The 20,822-nt window shown below is 40.6% G+C and overlaps 1 protein-coding gene across 1 annotated transcript in view; it reads right to left on the bottom strand.

The window, feature by feature from the left end:
* CEP162 (centrosomal protein 162) overlaps nucleotides 1–20,822 on the bottom strand; it is a 77,622-nt gene that overhangs the window by 43,775 nt on the left and 13,025 nt on the right. The window contains exons 5-17 of the mRNA XM_075554816.1: nucleotides 20,573–20,756; nucleotides 18,248–18,309; nucleotides 17,610–17,725; nucleotides 15,532–15,562; nucleotides 14,959–15,078; nucleotides 13,083–13,265; nucleotides 12,364–12,445; nucleotides 9,916–10,195; nucleotides 8,256–8,538; nucleotides 6,244–6,377; nucleotides 5,781–5,999; nucleotides 4,299–4,439; nucleotides 2,195–2,307 (exon numbers count right to left, since the gene is read on the bottom strand). Coding sequence (XP_075410931.1) covers nucleotides 2,195–2,307; nucleotides 4,299–4,439; nucleotides 5,781–5,999; nucleotides 6,244–6,377; nucleotides 8,256–8,538; nucleotides 9,916–10,195; nucleotides 12,364–12,445; nucleotides 13,083–13,265; nucleotides 14,959–15,078; nucleotides 15,532–15,562; nucleotides 17,610–17,725; nucleotides 18,248–18,309; nucleotides 20,573–20,756 — 1,948 coding nt within the window. The remainder of the gene's footprint in view (nucleotides 1–2,194; nucleotides 2,308–4,298; nucleotides 4,440–5,780; nucleotides 6,000–6,243; nucleotides 6,378–8,255; nucleotides 8,539–9,915; nucleotides 10,196–12,363; nucleotides 12,446–13,082; nucleotides 13,266–14,958; nucleotides 15,079–15,531; nucleotides 15,563–17,609; nucleotides 17,726–18,247; nucleotides 18,310–20,572; nucleotides 20,757–20,822) is intronic.

The raw sequence follows: 20,822 nt of genomic DNA, 5'->3' as shown, positions 1-20,822 counted from the left end.
AAACAGAAAACAAAACAACAACAAAACCCCCAAAGTCACTGACCCTGCGTTGATTTCAACTTGCAGCGGCCCTATAGGACAGAGTGGAAAGGCCCCTGCGGGTTTCTGAGAAGATCACTCTGCAGGAGTAGAAAGCCTCATCTTTCTCGGGAGGATTGGCTGGTGTTTCGACCGTGCAGTTGGTAGCCCAACAGGCACATTTTGAAGCCAACGAATAACCCACATGGTCTATACTTAGACATTGTTGTTGTGAAGTGACCCCCTGTGCCAGAGAGGAACTGCCTCACAGGGTTTCCCAAACTGCAGTCTAGGGGCACGGATTGCCAGCTCTGTCTTTCTCTCATGGAGCTGCTGGTGGGTTAGAACTGTTGACCTTTCAGACAGCAGCTGAGAGCAAACCCACTATGCCACAGAGATATTGCTCAAGGTTGGAGGAACCATATAAGATCATCCAATCCCAATTGTATTTAAAAAGTCTCTCTGTAATTGTTAAATGTTCATTACTCAGAAGCATTACAAAGCCCACTACTGGTAAGCTACAGACTTTCAGAGTCTGAGACTATGACCCTTAATCACCCTTTGGGTCTGGGAATGAGCTCACCCCCGTGGCTCAATTTCAGCCAGGTGGCTAAGGCAAGCAAAAACACCCGGGAGGCGTGAACATCTTAGAAGAAATGGACATTTGAGATCAAAAGGAAGCACTTACACAGTGCTTACAAAGTTCAGAAAATTTAGAAAGGAGGAGGAACAGAAACCGGAGATACAGGACAGAAGTGGAATAGGTGATGTGGGGATCGCATGTAATAGCTGGAAACAAAATGTGTGAACAGTTGAACGCAAAACTGGTCTGCTCTGTAACCTCTCACCCAATTTACAATAACAAGTTTCTAGGCCTGTTTGTTTTTTTAAGTCCATTTAGAGATGGAAATTTGGACCCCAGAATAGCTGAGCCATGCAGCAGATGTGACATCTGAAAATATTTTATGGAAGTGACGGGAAAGAAGGCAGATGCTCTCATGCATCAGAAATGTGCCGATTATCACACTTGGCCGGGGGGCAGCACCTAGCAAGAGAAAGGGGCTTTTCCCCTTGTTTTTGTCCCAGTGTGCACAAAGATGCCGTCTGCTATCCCTGTGGACTGTGTCTGCTACATGGTGTGCCTTTTTTATTTTGCAAGAAAGATCAGTCTGGGTTAGTGGCAGTCCAGCCTGTGTGCTCCTAAATAATTGAGCAAAAAAAACAAAACAAAGTATGTGAATGAATAGGATGATACTCAGAGTCCCAGAAGGTTCTCCTGCGAGCAGGCCCACCGATCAGGGATCGGGTGTGTATGTGGAGTGACGCACGTTTAGTCATTTTCTAGAAGGGTATAGTGCCCTGGTCTGTCTGTTTGTAAGCTCTGCTTCTCCACTCTATTTACTATGTTAACCATTTGAAAACATCTTTGAAATATGAGGCATGATTCCTTAGTAGTTCTGCCGCTGCAGCGAGAGCTGCTGAGAACACACCACAGGCTATTATTTCCCTGGAGAAATGTTCTCAGCCTAACAGGAGTGCTTGGACTTCTTAGCCCAACAAGATATCCTCCAGCTCCCTCATCGTATCTCAGCCGTGACTGAATGTCTCTGCACAAAATGTTACCCTTGCCTTAAGTGAGGACCAATCCTGTTAGCCATCTGTTCTCTAAACCTTCCTCCTAGGAGCACAAAGAAGCCAGCCTCTAACCTGAGACCACATTCTAGCCTAGCTCTCCCCTTCTGCTCTTGCTCCTGAGAACAGGCATGCAGTTATTCTCGCCCACAAAGATCCTTCTTTCGGGCCTACTTTGGCAGACTCTGATCTAGGACAAGAAGTAATGTTGTAGAACACTCCTTTTAAATAATAATTATATATAGTTACTTAGGAAATGGTTAACTATCCCCGGTTTAATATTGGATCAGGAAGAATACTGTGTATTCCGTTTTCTGAAAATGATGTCAAACTTAAATATGAATCTGCCAAATATTATTAAAGTATGTACCAGTCACATAACACCAAGAGAAAAATTGACTGGACATTAAAAATGTAAGCTGTAAAACTATAGCAGAGTACAAACATTTTAAAGTAAAAGTAAATATATTGTTATTGACGAAACAATAAAATGCTTAGAATAACTTTAAATATATTTGATTTTAATAATCTAAGAAGGACTTACTTTAAGGATGCTAACTCACTCAGTAAACTCTGGTTTTCCTTAAACAGTCGCTCCTCGTTTTTCTTGTTTTGTTCTTGGAGATCTTTCACTTGATTATACAATCGTTCATTTTCCTATTTAAAAATAGAAATGATATTTTTAGTTACAAATCAGCAGCATTTATATCTCATAAGAGTTTAGATCCATAAACATTTAAAAATTGTATAAAGTCAGTGTTTCAGCAAAGAAAGTCTTTTAAAACACATTAAATTATTTCATGAGAAAACTTGACATCTAGAAATGATACTTGGCAAAATGTTTTTTAAAAACCCCAAAAACCAATCCTGTAAGAATTCCCAAAGCAAGGCCCTAATGTCAGTCCAATGGACTGGATTTCTCAGGAGTGATCACAGAGGTGATCCTCTGTAGGGTCAACCACGTCGGGACTGTGTGGCACAGAGTAGAGAGGTCTGATTGTGTAGCATCGCTTGGGGAACCTCTCTGCACACTGTTTCCGGGTGTACAGCTTGAAGAGAGAAAAATTATGGCCGGAGGGAAATTCTCGAAGTCTGGTTTCCTGCGATGAGGCAGTTAGATTTAGCATCAATGAATGTCCATGCCTGTTTCTGAAACCTAGGGAAAGCAGGGAGTTACGGATCCAGGGTTTCTGGCAGAGTAAAGCAGAAAGATACCATGCATCACAAGGCTTACGCTACAGAGTGATTAACAGTTCAGATCAGAGGGTATCTCTTTAATTACTCCTAACATGATTTTCTCTTGTCAATTTGTAAAATGGAGTGGTGGCTATTTAAGTAATAACCTTTAATCTAAAGGAGGTTTTCTATTTTAATAGGGAATAAGGAGCTAGATTGTGTGCTACTTATTCTGGCTTATCAACCTCGTTACGGCACTCTAGTGGCTCAGTAGGTACAGCATTACTTACCTGCTAACTACCAGGTCTGAGGTACAAACTCACCAGACACTACGCAGGAGGAAAATGAAGCTCTCTGTTCTTATAAAGATTTAGTTTTGAAGATTCCTATCTATATAGGGTTGGGCTGTGATCTGCATGGTCGGCAGCTCGAGCTTACCAGCATATCCTCAGGAGAAAAACGAGCTTTCTACTCCTGTAAACAATTACAGTTCAGAAACCCACAGGGGCTTCCTATAAGTCAGTACTGACTCGATGGCAGTGAGTTTGGTTTGGTTTATAAACCGGAATGGGCAGTATTGGCAGTGGGTTTGGTATTTGGTATTCAAACAAAGAGCAGGTCTTCATGGGTCCGAATTGACTCAATAACAGAGGCTGAGTGAGGGCACTCTAGTCGGCAAGTCTTGCAGTCCTACTTCATTTATAGCAAATGCCAGTCAGAGACGGCACAATGTTTTCCCTGGATGTCACTGGCGGACAGTATTTGTTACTAACAGGCTCCATGCTTAGGTCACGGTGGTCGGAAGAGGAAAATGTGGCGACAGAAAGCGGAGGGAAGGGAACCATGGTGAAGTCTCAAGCGGGAGGCCACTAATCCTTCCCTGGTGGACTGCTAGCTCAGTACCACGGCGATCCATAACGCATTACCAACGGCTGTCTTCTGTAGGACACGCACAATTCAATTTTGTTTGCACCTCCAAGGCACTAGCAATTGATTTCAGGTTCACACTTCTGAATATAATATTAAAGAGCACCTTAGAAAGGTCGGACAGTTTCTAAGGGACATGGCTATTAAAAAGAGCAGGTCATCTGCACTGATGAGTTCCTGAGGGCCCCATACTCTCTAAGAGGTTGGTTTGTCCTGTGTTACTTTCATTTCACAGCTACCTAAAGAGGACGGCACGTAACTGATACTCACATCTCACAGAGAAACTTCGAGGGATAAAGTGATTTGCCCAAGCCGCAAAGCAAGTGATGGAGCTAAGACTCAAAGCTGGAATATTTGTTTTTGGAATCCATGATGCTCTCAACAGCTGCAGTTCTGTCTATGAACCATGTGCAGACTCGTTAACTTATTAAATCCTCTTATTGCCAGAATTCCCACTTCCTATATTAAAATATTTTAAGCTGTCTCAATTTTACAATCAATAGATCTCATGGACAAGCTCACACTGCAGTGAGACATTCACATACCTGTTGATACCCTTGAAGGAGTGTCTCTTGGTCTTGTATTTCTTTTTGGATCTGCTTCAATTTTTCTTCAGTGACAGGATCAGTTGCTCCCCCCAGATGTAACCACCTTTGTTTTTTGTTTGCTTCTTCAAAGCTACTTAACTTGGAGAAAATTAAGAAAATGTTTTATTTGGGGAAGAATATGAAGAGGAGAGAAATAATAGAAAACTCAAGGGGTTAAGTGTCTATAACACAGTCTTATCTAACACCAGCCACACTAGAAATGAATGAAAACCCACTTAAGTTCATCAGTATAGTGACGTTTTGTACTGCTGTGTAATGTGGCATTGTAGTATACCTTCCCGATACGATCGCTAAAGACAAAATGGGTACAATAAGCAAATGTGGTGAAGAAAGCAGATGGTGCCCGTCTATTAAAAGATATAGTATGTGGGGTCTTAAAGGCTTATAGTTAAACACATGGCCATCTAGCAGGGAAGCAACCAAGCCCACACGGAAGAAGCACAACCAGCCTGTGTGATCATGAGGTGTCGACAGGAATATGTATCAGAAGTTCAAAAGCAAGCAACCAAATCGATGTGAAGGGGCGTGGAAGTAGTGGAGACCCAAAACCCTGCTACAGGATAATTGGACAGTCCCTATCAGAAGGGCCACACGGAAGGCATGATAAATCCAGGGTGCAGCACTGATGAAACACATAACTGTCCTCTACTTCTTTAATATCTCCTCCCCTTACTATTATGGTTTTGTTTTATTTCATTAATTTTGTTAGACTTGTCATTTGTATAATTAAGATGGTTCAATATATGAAAGCCAAGACAGATTACCCTTGAGAAACAGGAACAGGAGTAATGGTTCCCTGAGGGTACAGGAAGAGAGGGGGGAGGAAGAGCCGATAGCAAGGATGACTGATGACTGTAAAACCCCACTTGAGGGGAGTGAACCACAGAATGGTATGTGAATGGATATACTGGCTGGTGTAAGGTATGGCAAGAAGAAGAAAAGGTTTTGAAACAGACTGTGGTAGCAATTGTACAATACTGCTTGATGTGATTGAACTATGGAATGTTATGATATCTGTAAGAACACCCAATAAAATGATTCATTTAAAAAAAGAAGCAAAAAAATACTACAGTGTCATTCTCTTAGTCTAGACCTTCTACAACAATTCCTGCGCAGTTTCGTTTTCTTTGGAGGTCACAATGAACTAAGAGAATTGTTTTAAAAAGGGTAAAACTATCACATTAAGCAGATATAAACTTAATTCTGCCCCTGGGAAGAGCAGCGGGAGGTGGGGTAGCTTCAATTCAGGCCCTCCAGCAAGGTGGCACACTCAGAATCATATGCATATTTTGTACAGCAAAAAATGTCAAGGTAAACTACTCCCGGAACAGAAGGTAACGATGACATTAGCAGGGAGGACAGGTTCTTTCTTAATCAGTAAGGGAACAAAAACAACAAAAAGAGCAGCATGTCTAGTACCTTTGCTTGAAGAATATAATTGTCTTGATTTAGTTTGAAGAGTTCTTTTTCTTGCTGTCTCTTTAGATCTTCCAGCTTATTTTCCAACTCTCTCTCTTTGTCGGAGTATGTGACTTTAATGTGCTCAATTAAGGCTTGTGCACCCCTCCATTTTTCCTCTGCTTCCTGAACTCTTTTAAACAGAAATGATTCTGTCTTCTTGTTCCCACCAGAAGAGTCCTTTTAAGGAAAGGCATTATCTGAGATTTACTTATCACATTCAAACACAGGCTGATAGACAGACAGACACAGACACATTATGTGGTTAAGAATGTTCTACTTGGAAGTGAAAAAAAGAAAATGTCCCTAAGAGTGACTAGACAATCACTCTTGAGGAAAGAGAACTGTCATGTATTTGTTCTTTTTCATTTAAATATTATCTTGGAACACACAAACATTTTGAGTATTGATTTAGAACACCTACGTTTTGAAATGGAATACAGGAATTAATTTGTGCAGTATCTTCAGACTTCTTAGGAGTAGCCAGGCAACCTTCAGTTTGGGGAGCTGGTGTACCCAAAGCGGCAGGCTTGATGACTTTTGTTCCAGATAAGATTTCTAAATATTGAAAACCATGGATAAAAAGCACACCATGAATGCAAACAAACTTGAATGTCTCATCAGCAATTAAATGAGTATGAATACAATGGGAACACCAAGCTAAATGAAGATCTGCTCCTATCAGTTTGACGTGTAACAGGAAGGGTGCTCCTTTCATGGCGATAACTGACAAGAGTGCTGTCACTCACGATCAACATTCTATTCAATTTGACCAGAGACTCAAGTCAAAAGACCAATGGAACTAAATGAATGTAAGAAGAGTGTGCTTTGAAATAACTTCAGGCTTTATTTCTTTAGGTATATCACTAATACTTTAAGTGTATGTTCAGAGTAATCATAAATTTTTAAAAATAGTTGATAACTTTCCAAAGCACTTTAGTTCAGATTCACTGTTTTCAAAGTACAATTTCTATAGACTGTGTTTACCTGTCAAGCTATATGATCAGTGAAATAATTCCAACTGCGAGGAGCTGCGAGAATGGGGAGCTGTATGTCAGACATGTGACCGGGAAAGACCGGCCCTTCAAGTAGGCCCTCCTGCTCGCTAAAGCAGAGATCAGCAAAGAGGAGGAAGAGCCTTCCCGACATGGGCTGGCCCCTGAGGGAGGGGCTCACACATCACAAAGCTGCCAATGGTGCAGGGCAGGGCTGCCTTCTTTTGAGTGCTATGGATGGAAACCTACTCGATGATAGCCAGCCACCACAAAATCTAAATTCGATTTTTTGAAAAGTTAAATAATAATAAAAAACTCGCTGCTGTTGAGTGAATTCAGATTCGCAGTGACTCTATAGGACGGAGTAGAAGTGACTCTGGGTTTCTAAGACTGTAAATCTTTACAGGAGTAGAAAGCCTCATCTTTGTCCCGTGGACCAGCTGATGGTTTTGAATTGCCAGCCTTGCATTTAGCATCCCAGTGCAGAGCCCCCCTAGACAGAGTGCCAGCCGCTGACAGCCACAGGGGCAGTTCTACTGTCTTTCGGGGTGGCTGTGAGCCCGCATCAACGTGGTAGCAGGGGCTTTGAACAGCATTGGTGCTATAATACTTTGGTAACATCTATTAAATGATAAAAGATACAACTGTGATTAATGGATCTTCTGGTCAAGTTTTCAGATTTTAAGGTACTTTGTAAGCACCTGTGACAGTACAGATAATTCCAGGGCTAATCTATTATTCAGCACGAATAGAGACTAGTTAAGAGAAAAAGGTTCATCTTCAGATACTACAGGTCCTGAATGGAATAATCAATGAAGCCTGATGGCTGCAGCCTTCGAGATAAATGAAGAACCACCAATGATATGTTTTTACTAGACTTTCTTCAAAATGAGCACTTTGGAAATGTGCAGCTTACTTTTTGCATTAAAAAAACGCGAAGCTTTGGAAATACATAAAAATTCAAAGCCACGTCACTGATTCTCCCCTTCATCCCTGGGGTTCTTTTCACAGCTTGTTTGTTTTACAGGGATGGGCAGGGAGAGGCTTTCCTTACCGAGTTGTCAGCATATTGCAGGGGTCTATCTATCAATATACTTGATATAAATTTTTGATATAAAGAAATTTTTAAAAGACATTTCTTAACAGACCCATAGGGAGTTGTTTGCGTACATAAAGGCGGTAGCCCTGCCAAAGCTGCGAGCTCATTACAGTAGTCAAAGCAGGCGCTGTGATCTGCTGACCGATGGTTCTCTGTAAGAGCTGGCAGCAGGCTGTTCGGTTGTTCCCATTCAGAGCTGTAGTCTGTCAATCTTTTTATACCAGCATGATCTCTTCCTAGATTCTTAATTTTGATTCGCTGTGGGCTGAAGTGCTTCCAAAGTGCTTATTTTTCACTATGGTACATGGACTGTACCAAACTCTATGAAGAATATGCACTTACCCTTTTTCTTAGCTTGATTTGAGGTGGGAGTGGATCTTAAGTTTTTGCTCTTCGTAATCTCCTTTTTTGGCTCTTCGTAATGTCCTTTTGAAGTTTTTTTTTCAAAAGTAGCAACTGTTTTGATTGGTGAATTGGGTTTGCCATAGCCAGAGGTCCGGACTGAGGCATACAAGCCACTCTGGGGTTTTCTTTTAAATAAAGGAGGTGCACTTCTAGCCTTCTTGTATGATACTTCTTTACCAATTACAGCCCCTTCTCCAAAAGTGAGCTGAGATCTCAATGCCTGTGTACAACAAGGAGGAACACTTTAGTATTATTTAAGTGAAGTTCAACTATCGGGGTCACATGAAATAATGCAGTACACGTCCTACAGGAAGGTTGTTTACTTCAGTGGAACTGCACATTTTGAAGCATACCCTTCAAAATCAGCATCGTCACAAAGCAAAGGAAGCCAAATAACAAAATAAGCTTGACAGAAAACAAGAATGGATAATTACTGGAATGAACGTATTTTAATATGACGTTACATATTATCTTATTTTTCTCTTCAGACTCTTCAAGATGTATAAAACATTTCATTAATGTCCTGCCTTATTCCATTAAAAATAACATTAATACCCTGCCTTATCCTACAAAGAAACTGTACCTGATTGTGGTAGTTACAAAATCTGGTGTCAGTTTGAGAGGATTACGAGTGAAGGGGTGGGGTCTGGCCTGTCAATCAGGATATAAGTAATGAGGCCCCTGTGTGGGTATGGTCTTCTCCTGAGAATTCTGGGAGCTCCTGAATTTTCCTCATTGGAGGCGGTAGACTCTCTCTTTCTCCCCTCACTCTGTTGGAGACACTCTACTGACAACACACGTGGCACTACGCTGATAGACCCCATCCTCTGGAAACTGGAGGAGCCACGTGGAGACCCTGCCAATGCTGAGATGCTTACAACGCCACTAGATCCAAAGTCTTTCTACCCACTGGCCTGTGATCGTCCTGCGTCCAGCATCATTGCATGTGTTTCATGAGTCTGAAGAGGACTTTATAGATTGGTATCGGACATATGGGCTAATAATCGGACTTATGGGCTTGGACTGGACTGGGATGTTTTCTGAATGTACAATTGCCTTTATATAAATATAAAAATCTCTCTTATACACATGGGCTTCAATGGATTTGTTTCTCTAGCCTACCTGGACTAACACAATGATTTATGGCAAACACCTCATTAAAAGCTGTAGAATACATACAAATGGAGTACTGGGGTCATCAAAACCATAAACTACAATAGATCAAGAGGAGAAAGAAACATACTTGCTAGCAGCATTCATAATAAGATGCCATCTTACTTTTGTGGACTAATGAAAAGATTGAACAATAAGCTCTACAATGATGAGTAGACTTTATTTTCTTATATTATTCAAGTTCTGGTCTATGCTTAGTAAACAAAAACTTCTCACAGAAAACTGAAGCTACAGTGGTACTCTTGGGTGTGGGGCAGGAGGGGGTCATAATACCTGTTGCTCGTGTGCATCCAGGTGACCTACTGCAGACGTCAGTGTCTCATCAATCTCACTAGCGTAATGGGAATATAGTTACTTATCATAGTTATTCGTGTATTTCATTGTAATTTAATACAGCCAATCAAATTAGACTGTGAATACTTACTTTATTAATTTTGTCATCCTGAGGTAATAAGGAAAGATCAACTGAGAGCTTTTTCTTCACAATATCAAGGTACATTTTATCTGGGTGCTCTTCCACAGCATTTACTCTTGAATCACTACTTTCTAAAGCTTCGTCTGTGGGATTTTGTAAAACCACATTCTCATCCCTTTTTTCAAAAATTTGGTTCACCTGGTGTGGCTCTTGAGACTTAAGATTTGAGCTTGTCTTAAGTAAAGGGCTAACAAATTCAGCCCCTTTCTTATCAGCCAGTTGCTTGGCGCTAGAAAATAAAGCAGAACACAGAGAATGAATGCTATGTAATGTGACTCTCTCAAATATCAGTCTTTTCAACGTATTCCTACCGTTCAAATTCAGCTATTACTGTTAAATACACTAGTTACAATTCTGAATAACAAAGAATACTCAAAAACAAGAAAGACAAACAAAACAACCCCCAAGCCCACACTGCCATCAAATCACTTCTAACTCATGCCAACCCTACAGGGCAGGGCAGGGCAGGGTAGAACTGCCTCTTTAGGTTTCCAGGTCTGTAACTCTTTATGGGAGAAGAAAGCCGCATCTTTCTCCCACGGAGCTGCTGGTGGTTTCAGTATGTGGCTACCACGACCCTACCAGGGCTCCAAAGCATACCATATATATATAATTATTATTTTTCATATAAAAGCATCCTCAGCTTGTTTATTTTTTGTTTGTTTGGGTTCTTTTATTGGTTTTTTTAAAAAGATAGATTGGAGAGTCATTATATAATTTATTATATTGCATTCAAATTATTATTAGAAATTTAAAATGATTATATGATAACTAAGAACTGAGTGTACAGTATCACACCATGGTTAAGCTTTCTAATAATTTGAAAGCAGCATAAATTATATAATGACTCCCCAAAACACTAAACAATACTTTTCAAAAAGTGGGGGGAAAAGCTGAGAATGCTTTTGTATAAAAAGTAATTAAGTCAACTTTGTAGTATATATTTTATCAAATTTCTCATGAAGTCAACATGTGTCTGGGACAGGAAAAACAGCTCCGTATTGCTGAAAGAAACTAAAGCAGCAATCATAATTTCTGCAGGGAGGTAGTGCTGTCGTGCAATTTTGATGCCCAGAGACCTGTAGGACTGCTTCCTGCGGGTCAAGAGGCTGTTGGTCTTTACAGGAGCAAACACATGCATCTTTCCCAGAGGAGCAGATGGTAGATTTGAACCAGAGAATTTGAGCTAAGCAGCCCAATGCTTACACCACAGTGCCACCAGGGCTCCGTTATTGAGGCTCAGGTGACAAAAATTAAGTAGCATAAAAATCTTCACAATATATACTGCTGTTGCTACAAAAATGCTGCCAAGTTGATTTTAACTCACAGTGAGTCCAATAGAACAAACACTGCCCGGTCCTGTACCAGCCTCACAATGTCACCTTTCAGACAGCGCAGTATTGGTAATATGGAAATGACTCGAAAGGAAACACTCCTTTCCCTGTTATAACTAGGTGGATGAGGCGTGAAACCTTGACACTATGTGCTGGTGACAGAGATGCCTGAATCCCTAGATGACTGTGTGGAGCAGAGCCCCACTCCCGATGTCCCACACACGATATCAATGTAAACACAAAATGTAGACTTGACAGTGTTAGGCTACTCAGATTTCAAGGACTATCTAAAACAGAGGCTGGGATTCCTTATCCTCCAATTTTCTGAAGTTCATACAATGGCTAGTTCTATTATTATGTTATGTGTTTAGCAGAATTATCTTTGTTTTCAGTTTAATGCCAATGAATAATTCTGTTTTAAAATTCACTTTACTATAATGGTTTACTATTGTAGCATCCTAAGTGCTGAAGGTGAAACTGGTGATTTGCTGTGTAAAACTTCACCTAATTGAGAATAAAACTTTTTGTTAAAGTTCTAGATAGTACTGCAAGGCAGAGGCGACATACTAGGTTTAGTCTTCAAGAGATAGGAACTCCACTTCGCCTCTGCGTCTCACCTAGCACATATGCAGAAACAAGGCCAAGAAAGCACTGTCAGCAGATTTACATGATGAGGATGTCAAAGAAGAGGCTCAGAACATGTTTGTCGAAAAGATAAGTGAACAAACGAATACATGGTGGGTGGTGGGCTATTATACATAAATATTTCATGTGGATCAAAGATTTAAAAATAAAAGTGGTTAAGCACATGGGTTGCTTGTGTTCCATAGTTATTGCTGTCAGACCTTGGGCACTTTATTTCACCTCTATAAGCCTCAGTTACCTTATTGGTGAAGCAGATTAAAAAAATCATCTGGAGTTACATTAACATTAAATGCGATGATGTATGTAAAGAATGTTTACGTAGACCAAATCATCCTACCACTTTCTAATGGTAAAACAAGAACAAATAAAAACTAAAGCAACAAAACAATCCACACAATACATTCCCCTAAACTCATACCTGACAGACTGTAAATCAAAACCACTGACCCCAAAGGAATCTAGTCTGATAGGTTTCATCAGCTCTTCTACTGTGGGCAGATCTGAGAGGGAAAAGAAATGTCAAAGTAGTAACCCCAAATGCGCGAAGGACTTAATTAGCTCTAGGTGTCCCTAGGTGATGTGGTTAACATTGTTAGTGCATATGCAACGAACTCTATTTCCCACTGTAAACTTGTACTAGGCAAACCTCAATATTTTATTTGATAAATGTCTATCAAATATATGTGTTGTTATACATATATAACATGGATATGCATGCAGACATAGCTGTTTTGAAAAGGAGAATTTCAGTACTGTATTTTATGCAGATAATATACCATCATAATGGTGTGTGGCATGGAATTACTATGAAAATCACGCAAGGGAGAGGAGCCTGCCTGGTTGGCAAACGTCCACATGTGCATGTTATCTGCATAAAATATGGTGTGTGTGAAAAATGTGAAAACACTCAAATGATTTCTTAAGTTGATCAAGGACTATTGAAGCTGAAATTCTGTCCCAAGTCTGGCTCTAACTTTATAGTCAAACCAATGATTCTTCGATTCATTTTCCATAAACCCTTACATACTGGTTCAGAGAATGAGCAACAATCACCACAGTGCATTCTGTTTAAATTACACTGCACTGAAGTGTTCAGAGCGTCTTCCTTAATGACAGATAATACATTAATACGTTTACCAGATTCCGTCGTAGAGATGTTTTTAGAGGACACATCATCATTGTCTTTCACTGAGCTCTTGAAATTTTCTATTGCTTTCCCTTCAAATCTTTGCTCATCTGTATCTCCCAAAGAATGTGTTACATGATGATACGCCTGATGCAGGGCTTCGATGTCACTGGTGCTTTGTCCGTAAGAAAGACCTGTTGAAATCAATGTCATGTCTAGGTAGAATTACACCACAAGTGTATGAGAAGTACTAAACCCTAATCGTGCACCCGTGGCTCTGTTAGGAATCATGCCCAGTGGCAGGGCTGTGTTGCTGTTGTGTTCTGGTAGGTCCACTCCCACTTGTAGCAGGCACCAGGGACAGAGCAGAACTGGCCTAGAGGGTTCTCTGGTCTGTCATCTTTACAGAAGGATGGCCAGGTCTTCCCTCTCAGACGATGCCGATGCATTCAAACTGCCACTCTTGGTTAGCTGATGGGCACTTAATCATTACGTCACCAGGGGTCCTTACAGGTCAATAGCAAGATTAGAAAGGCAGAGTGAAACACCAGCTCAGGGGATACATAGCTGGAGCGGAGTGGCATACAAGTACAGTAGACTCAATTACTCTTCTCAGCAAGCTGAGCCCACAGTGTCTGTGTTCTGATGTGGATGGCACACTCCACCAGGAACCGCTTTCTTTTCCGACTGTCCTTAATCACCTTTTACATTGGATAAAACGATTCTTTCCCAAATCGATACATTCCTTCAAAGATTCTTTCTCTCCCTTAACATGCTACTTGCTGGCTTTCTTTTTCTGCTTCCCAGTGACACCAAACCCCTGAGAGCAGGATTTTCTTCAAAGGCAATTCTCGCATGCTGCTCATGCGGCCTTCAGAAGAGCAGCCCCGCCTCTCTGGTACACTTGACCCTGTGCAACACCATCTCCCAGGAACGGTTTCTGCTGCATCCCTTTCCCTGTGCTTCCTCTCACTCTTATGCTATCGGTGTCATTTCAGCACCCCTTCTGTCGTCCTCTAAGTCACATTTTTTCTGGTTTGGCTGATTCATCAGATTCTTAGCTTCAACTCTACCTATAGGCTGGCGACTTGCATCTCTATCTATGTCCATCGTCCTTATCTCTCTGCTATCAAACTAAGAAACATTTCTATTGTGCTTTAACTAAGTGACATCTAACATGTCAGTGGTGACATGATTTTTTAATTAATTGGGATCAATACATGTATCACATCATTCCACAGTTGAGTCACATCCAGCAGAATTGTATATTTACTGCCACAATCAGTTTCCCAATATTGTTTTTCTATATGGATCCCTTGAAGTCATCACCCCTTCACCCTGCCACTCCCTCTGTGTCCCCATTCCCCAAAAACCTTTATTCCCCTTACCGACTCTATAGGTCATCAGTCCTGGTTTTCAGACACCAAAAAAACCCAGTTACTACAACTACAAGAGGGTGACCCCCAATTAATGTGGCTCTTCTACCCAAATCTCTGTAACTCATTCGGTGGTGCTGTGCAAACAGGCCGTGTGCATCACACTACTAGAGGAGACGGGTTGGTCTTCGTTACGCCTCCCTAGCTAGAAGGATGAGCCATCTGGGAGGCAGCAGGGAGAGTGAAACCCGGAGGACCTTGGACGAGTACATTCAAGATTTCTGTCTGACATGGCGGAAGCCACCGAGACCAGTCACATCACACAGACTGCGGCATGGGGGCTCAGAAGAGCATCACTGAGAGTACAGGGTACTGTCTCCTGAGCTGAGATGATGGAACGGTGGAACAGGCCCAGGAGGGCAAAGGCCAAGGGACCATGTGGTGGAGAGATTGGACCCGGAGAGAGACCTGGCTGAGAGACAAGGCTAAGTCCATTTTGAAGCACGTTTACCTGTTCCTGTCATTTCATTCTCAGTCATTTCTGGTAGGGCCGCCTTTGGTTTACTTGCTGCTTTATCCTGTTCATCAAGGTCGACCTCGACGATGGAGTCTAATGAATCAAGGAGCACCACTGGAAGAAGATCAGGGGGAAATTAGGAATGGAGAAAAATGTGTATGGTTCTTTTGCTCTAATAATATTCTTTCAATCATATGCCATGTGTATAAAAGCAAAGGTAAATGTTTATATGCAATAGCATATGATTACGTATTAAGCATGGTTTTCTTCTTTCCTCCATACAAGACACAGGTTACCATATACATACACATCTGTTTTGCTACACATGCCTACGGTGTATTTATATGTGGAAGACATAGGGCCTAAGGAAAAAATTAAAACAAAATATAAACTTCACAAATGCAATAGGATGGATTCCAGAGGGGCATAAAGAGAGTATTTTTGTAAAAAGCTGTGAATTTCAATTCCTAAGGGATAATTAAAAATATAGTGATTCATTCAGAACTATTTACATACAATTGTAAACAGATTTTTTGTCAACTAAATAGATGACTATATAATATTTACCATTAGCCAGCATGCCAGTTTTCTCTTCTTCCTAAATTGAAGGGAGAAAATAGTCATATGCTTTAACACTAAAATCAGGTACTATACCAAACCCGACGTCACTGAGCTGATTCCAACACAGCAACCCCAGACTGGAGATCTTTACAGAAGCAGACAGCCTGTCTTTTTCTCCAGGGGCAGCTGGTGGTTTGGAACTGCTGACCTGATGGCGAGCAACACAATGCCTGCTCCAGTGCCACAAAACCATGATGCAAATGGGTACAAACATTTTAATTGTTATAAGAACATTAGGAAACGTACTTCCTAAGTTTCTCTCACCATTCTAAATCACTAACAATTCTCTAAAATCATAGCTCCTTATGTACTGAAACCACACACATCAAAAAAAAAAGCATGGCCAATTTCATCACATCACTGCTAATCGCTTTTCCTTTATTGTCCAAAATTAATGATCTCACATATATTGTGCTCATTATTTCATCTATATTTTGAGAGCGGAAAGTTCACAAAGGCCAAGAACTTATCAAACGTTGTATACGTGGCCAAATTATACTTCCATCAAATAGCTAGATAGTTGATATTCTTGGTCAACAGGAAGGGTAGTCTCAGAACATATTTTCTAATTAGTATCACCTATATTTCCCACAAGCAACACGGGCGGTGCATGGCTAACACCGACGGAAAGGTGAGCTGTTCAAACCAGCAGCAGCTTGGAGCGAGGAAAGACCCACGCATCTGCTCCTGTCAAGGTGACAGCCGGGGAAATCCTCTGGTTAAACCCCGTGGTTACAGAACAGCTCGACGCTGTCCCATAAAGCCATGGTGAGTGACAGCACACAGCAGCAAGTATTTTGCACTAGACAGGCTCTTGTATGATTCGTCCACAGTAACAAGGTTTTCATGCTTCCTGTTTTAATTTGTACCAAAAGACTCACCTAGACAGCCTCATCTTTCTCCCAGCAAGTAGCTGGTAGTTTTGAATTACCAATCTTGTCCTTAGCAGCTCAATGCTGAACCCATTATGCCACCAGGGCTCCTATATTACAACCCGAAATTTTATTAAGTTTCTAAAGGTACTCCTCAGATCACAATAAGCTTCAGGTGTTATTTTCAAGGTCACCTTCTCTCAGTACCCACATTACAAAGTACAGAAACAACAAAGAGCAAAGTATCGGGCAAATACAAAAATAAAGGTATTTATTTATTCTTAGGAAGCTTTGTTTTCTGTTTAGAGCAGAGGTTGCCAAATTTATCTGTCCTACTGCTCCTTTTCAGAAATACTCAGCACCCCTGGCGATTAAAAACGTTTGTCCTGTAGCCCATGCTCCTCGATAATGTGCAGCCAGCTAGCTACCTTGGCGCCTCCCCTGGTAGTTTAAGGACCCCGCTAAGGAGGGAGTCTCACCCACTCGGTGAACACTGACTCCACAGAGAGCCTATAGCTTCCCATGTGTTCAAAACACACTCCCAAACATGCAGTCCCCCAAAGAGACCAGCCAAGACCGGCACGGCAACGCACAGGGTGCTATGAGCTGCCATTGTATCGCTTCAAGGATAAGCTCCGGTGCCTCCAAATACAGTCGTAGACCTTGACAAGCCTTGGTAATAATTGAAAAACTAAGAAAAGAAAAAGAGATCAGCACCACTGAATGTGAACAAAATATACTTAATTAATTATTGTTGCCAGTCGAAGAAATGACATGACAGTACTGTCATCGCGTTCATAGAAATACTAAGGAGGGACTTACTGTACCTCACAAGGACAAGTCCTATAAAAAACAGTGAAACTCGGTATCCTCTTTAAAAATTAGACATCAGATAGTAATTTTCAAGTTCGGAGGCTTATCATAAGGAAATTACTTGTCAAAAAAGCCTTAATAAAATCACCTTCATAAGTTTTTAGGAAGCTTTATAGGGAACTGACACTCGGAGTCAGGAAAAGGTTTCACTGGGTGCTAAGCGATGCTTAACTCAGACACACTGCACAAGACTAGGGAGGGCTCCAGGTTTCATATTCTGCATCCTTCGACCGTGAGCCAAGTTGACAAAACTGTGATATATATGTAACTGCTACATACGTGTTTGGGCACATTTCTTTTTTCTGACTTGGGATTTTCTTTGGAAAAAACCTCTTCATCTTTAGTAGTCAAAGGTGCATTACTACCCTCATCTTCAAAATCATCACTGTAGTTTTCTGAAAAAAAAAAAAAGATTAAAAAAATTTTTTTAAGTACCTGATGAAAAAAAGTCAAAATCCAGAGAAAGATTGTTAATTTCCAGAAAATAAGGTCTGCAGAGCAATAATTTTCCAAAATTATTGGCATAATGATTGACACCTTTATTTACACCATGATCATATTTCTTTGGATAAAGTCAATGAGCATTCAGTTCACGAAGTCACGTTAGAGTTGTTTGTTGTCTTGCATTAAGTAGTTCTAATAGTTTTAAATTTTAAATCACCCCTCTCCCAACAAACTAGACGATAGTGTCTTTTTAAGCATTTCTTAGATGTTCAGATAATTTAGATATCTCCCTCTTTCTGTTCAAAACTATATTCAATATTATAGAACTTTTTCATTTTATTATTTTAATTTGTACCAAAGTCTCATCTTACAATTGGTTTTATCACCAACATTTTTTACAAATGGATTTATCAACAACATTTAAAATTCTGTATCTCAGTAAATAGTATAGATTTTAAAAACCATCAAATTACCTGCCAGTTCTTCATGTTCATCCTCATTTTCATTTTCACTTAATTCTACATTGGCTCGACTGCTAGAAAGACATTTAATAACATTACATGTTGGCACACTTTCAAAATCCTTTGAATATATATTTTTAAATTACAAAAATCTTCTATTTCTTCTCCAATTCTCTTGCTGTATCAAAAATTTAAAAACTAGGTGTTATCAGGATAATGTTTGAAAAGTAAAGGATATTTAACGCTAAAGACTAATGGTAGCTACATAGTTTCATACACAAATAAATGCATTTACATGAACACCTATTACCTTCTGCTTCAGGTACTTCTTTACGAAAGATAAGGAATATCCCACAAGCTCTGAGAACCAGTTAAGTCCAAGCGGAGCCTGGAAATGACATCCAGCTTAATATTTCCATGACACTCAGTAATTTAAGGACTTCCCGTGGCACAGTGGATTAGGTGAGGGGCTGCTAATTGGAAGGTGAGCAGTGGAAACCTATGAGCTACTCCATGTGGCAGTCTGTTTCTATAAAGATCAGAACCTCTAAGGGGACAGTTCTACTTTCTCCTAGAGGGCTGCTATGGAGTCAGAAGCAACTCATTGGCTAGGGGTTTGGTCATATCTCACACACCTTGATTTTAGTGAGATCAACAGCAGACCCAAGAAATGGCACAATGGCAGTAGAATAACAGCAACAGTAAACATCGCTATTGCACACTGAATGTTATGCTGTACTTGAACCATCCTCTGTTAGAGCAGACATAACTGTGGCACATTGGGGGTGGGGAGAGATAAAAGCGTGGCCAGTGCACTTGGGCATGCTGTTACTGTTGGGAGAGCGCCCTGGCCTGTTCTTGTTGGATATGCTAAGAATGCAAGGCCCTGACTGCTCTCTTCCAGAGCATTTCTCGGGACTGTGTATTCCGTGAAAGTTACTCTTCAGGATGAGGTAATACTTCGAATCACACAAAGAGCAGGCTTACTTCCACTGACATGAAAGCAGATTTCCCAAGCTCAGTGATCCTCCCCTGTAGCACAACCCACTGCAAGTACAGAGAGCCATTAGAACCCTGTGTGTCACACTGTGGGGCTTGAGGAACCAATGCAGATGACTGTGACCTCCAGTCCAGCTTTGGTCGTCAGCAATGCGGTCCTTTGCCTTTGACCAAGGCATTGTGCATCTCTTGTCAACAACCACAAAACTGGCAGGCTAGCTTGTTAGGTTGTAAGTTAGGTAAAAAACTTAAGTTATGATTCTTCTGACCCTTAGCTTAATTATACTTTTGTGTTCTCAAAATCCTAAATAAAATTGTAGTCTGATTTCCATTTGCAACTAAAAAAAACCCCCAAAACGAAACACTTTGGGGATACCTGAGGAAAGTAAAGGTCTTGAGAATATCAAAGGTCTACTATATGTAGGACCAGTTTACTCAACTGGTAGTTTCCAGGATAAGTGAGGTTTCTTAACAACTACCAGGATCAACTCTTCTCAAGGTGAGATGCAAGCCAAAAATATTTCTGCTCCTTGGCTCCCCTTTCCTTTTGTCAAAAGTCATTAATAGCTATCTGGACTGTCAAGAGCCTGGTGGCGTAGTAGTTACAAATTGGGCGGCGATGCGTAAAGTCAGTAGTTCAAAACCACCAGCTGATCCATGGAGGAAGACAAGGCGCTCTACTCCCGTAAAGAGTTATAGTCTTGGAAACTCACAGGGCAGTTCTACCCTGTCCTGTAAGGTCACTATGTGGGTTGGCATCGACTCAATGGTATTCGGTTCAATTTTAGTTATCTGGAGTCTCAGGAGTCCTGGTGGCGTTACATATTGGGCTGCTAACCACAAGGTAAGCAGTTCAAATCCTCCACTAGCTGCTCAAAAGGAGAAAGCTGGAGCTTTTAGCTCTGGTGAAGATTTATAGCCCCCAAAACCACAGGGGCAGTTCTCCTCTGTCCATGGGCTCGCTATGAGTCAGTAACCACTTGATGGCAGTGACTACTAGCATACAGTCGTATCTGGGCTTGTTTTTCCATATGTGGAAAATCACTTGCTAAATTACTTTCCTATTAAGGCCTTGTTGACAATACGTTATTCTCTCAATAAAATTGCAGGTAGGAAATTTCAGTTATCTGAAGGTGGAATGGGTTATCAAATATAATTCAACATATTTCATTCATGTATAAGAAAGACCCTGATTAAAATAACTGAAAATAGTTTAAAAAATAACATTTAATATTTGCCTGATTCATTTAAGTCCATGCATATCCCAGTCTTCCAAAAATATATTTTAAAACCTCTATCTTTTAACTTTAAAAATCAGTTTAGATTATGTTTACATACCTAAGTAAAGCTTTAAAATGTGTAGACTCATTAGAATCCAATTCTTTATTTAATCTTGAATAATCAACGGAAGATGTTAGGCCTTTCTCAAGCCTGGCAAAAAATTGTTCTTTTTCTTCTTGCTCTTCTAAGGTGTCCAGTCCCAATCCCAGAATACTCTGATTGAACTCAGAAACAGCTAGCTCTACATGGAAAGCACAAATATACTTTATTAACATATGGAATTTTGGTAAAACTCATTTTAATGATA

The sequence above is a fragment of the Tenrec ecaudatus genome, chromosome 7 (genome assembly GCF_050624435.1).
Source record: "Tenrec ecaudatus isolate mTenEca1 chromosome 7, mTenEca1.hap1, whole genome shotgun sequence".
Lineage (NCBI taxonomy): Eukaryota > Metazoa > Chordata > Mammalia > Afrosoricida > Tenrecidae > Tenrec > Tenrec ecaudatus.
The sequence above is the reverse complement of the archived record's forward strand: the minus strand, read 5'-3'. Positions and strand labels throughout refer to the sequence as shown.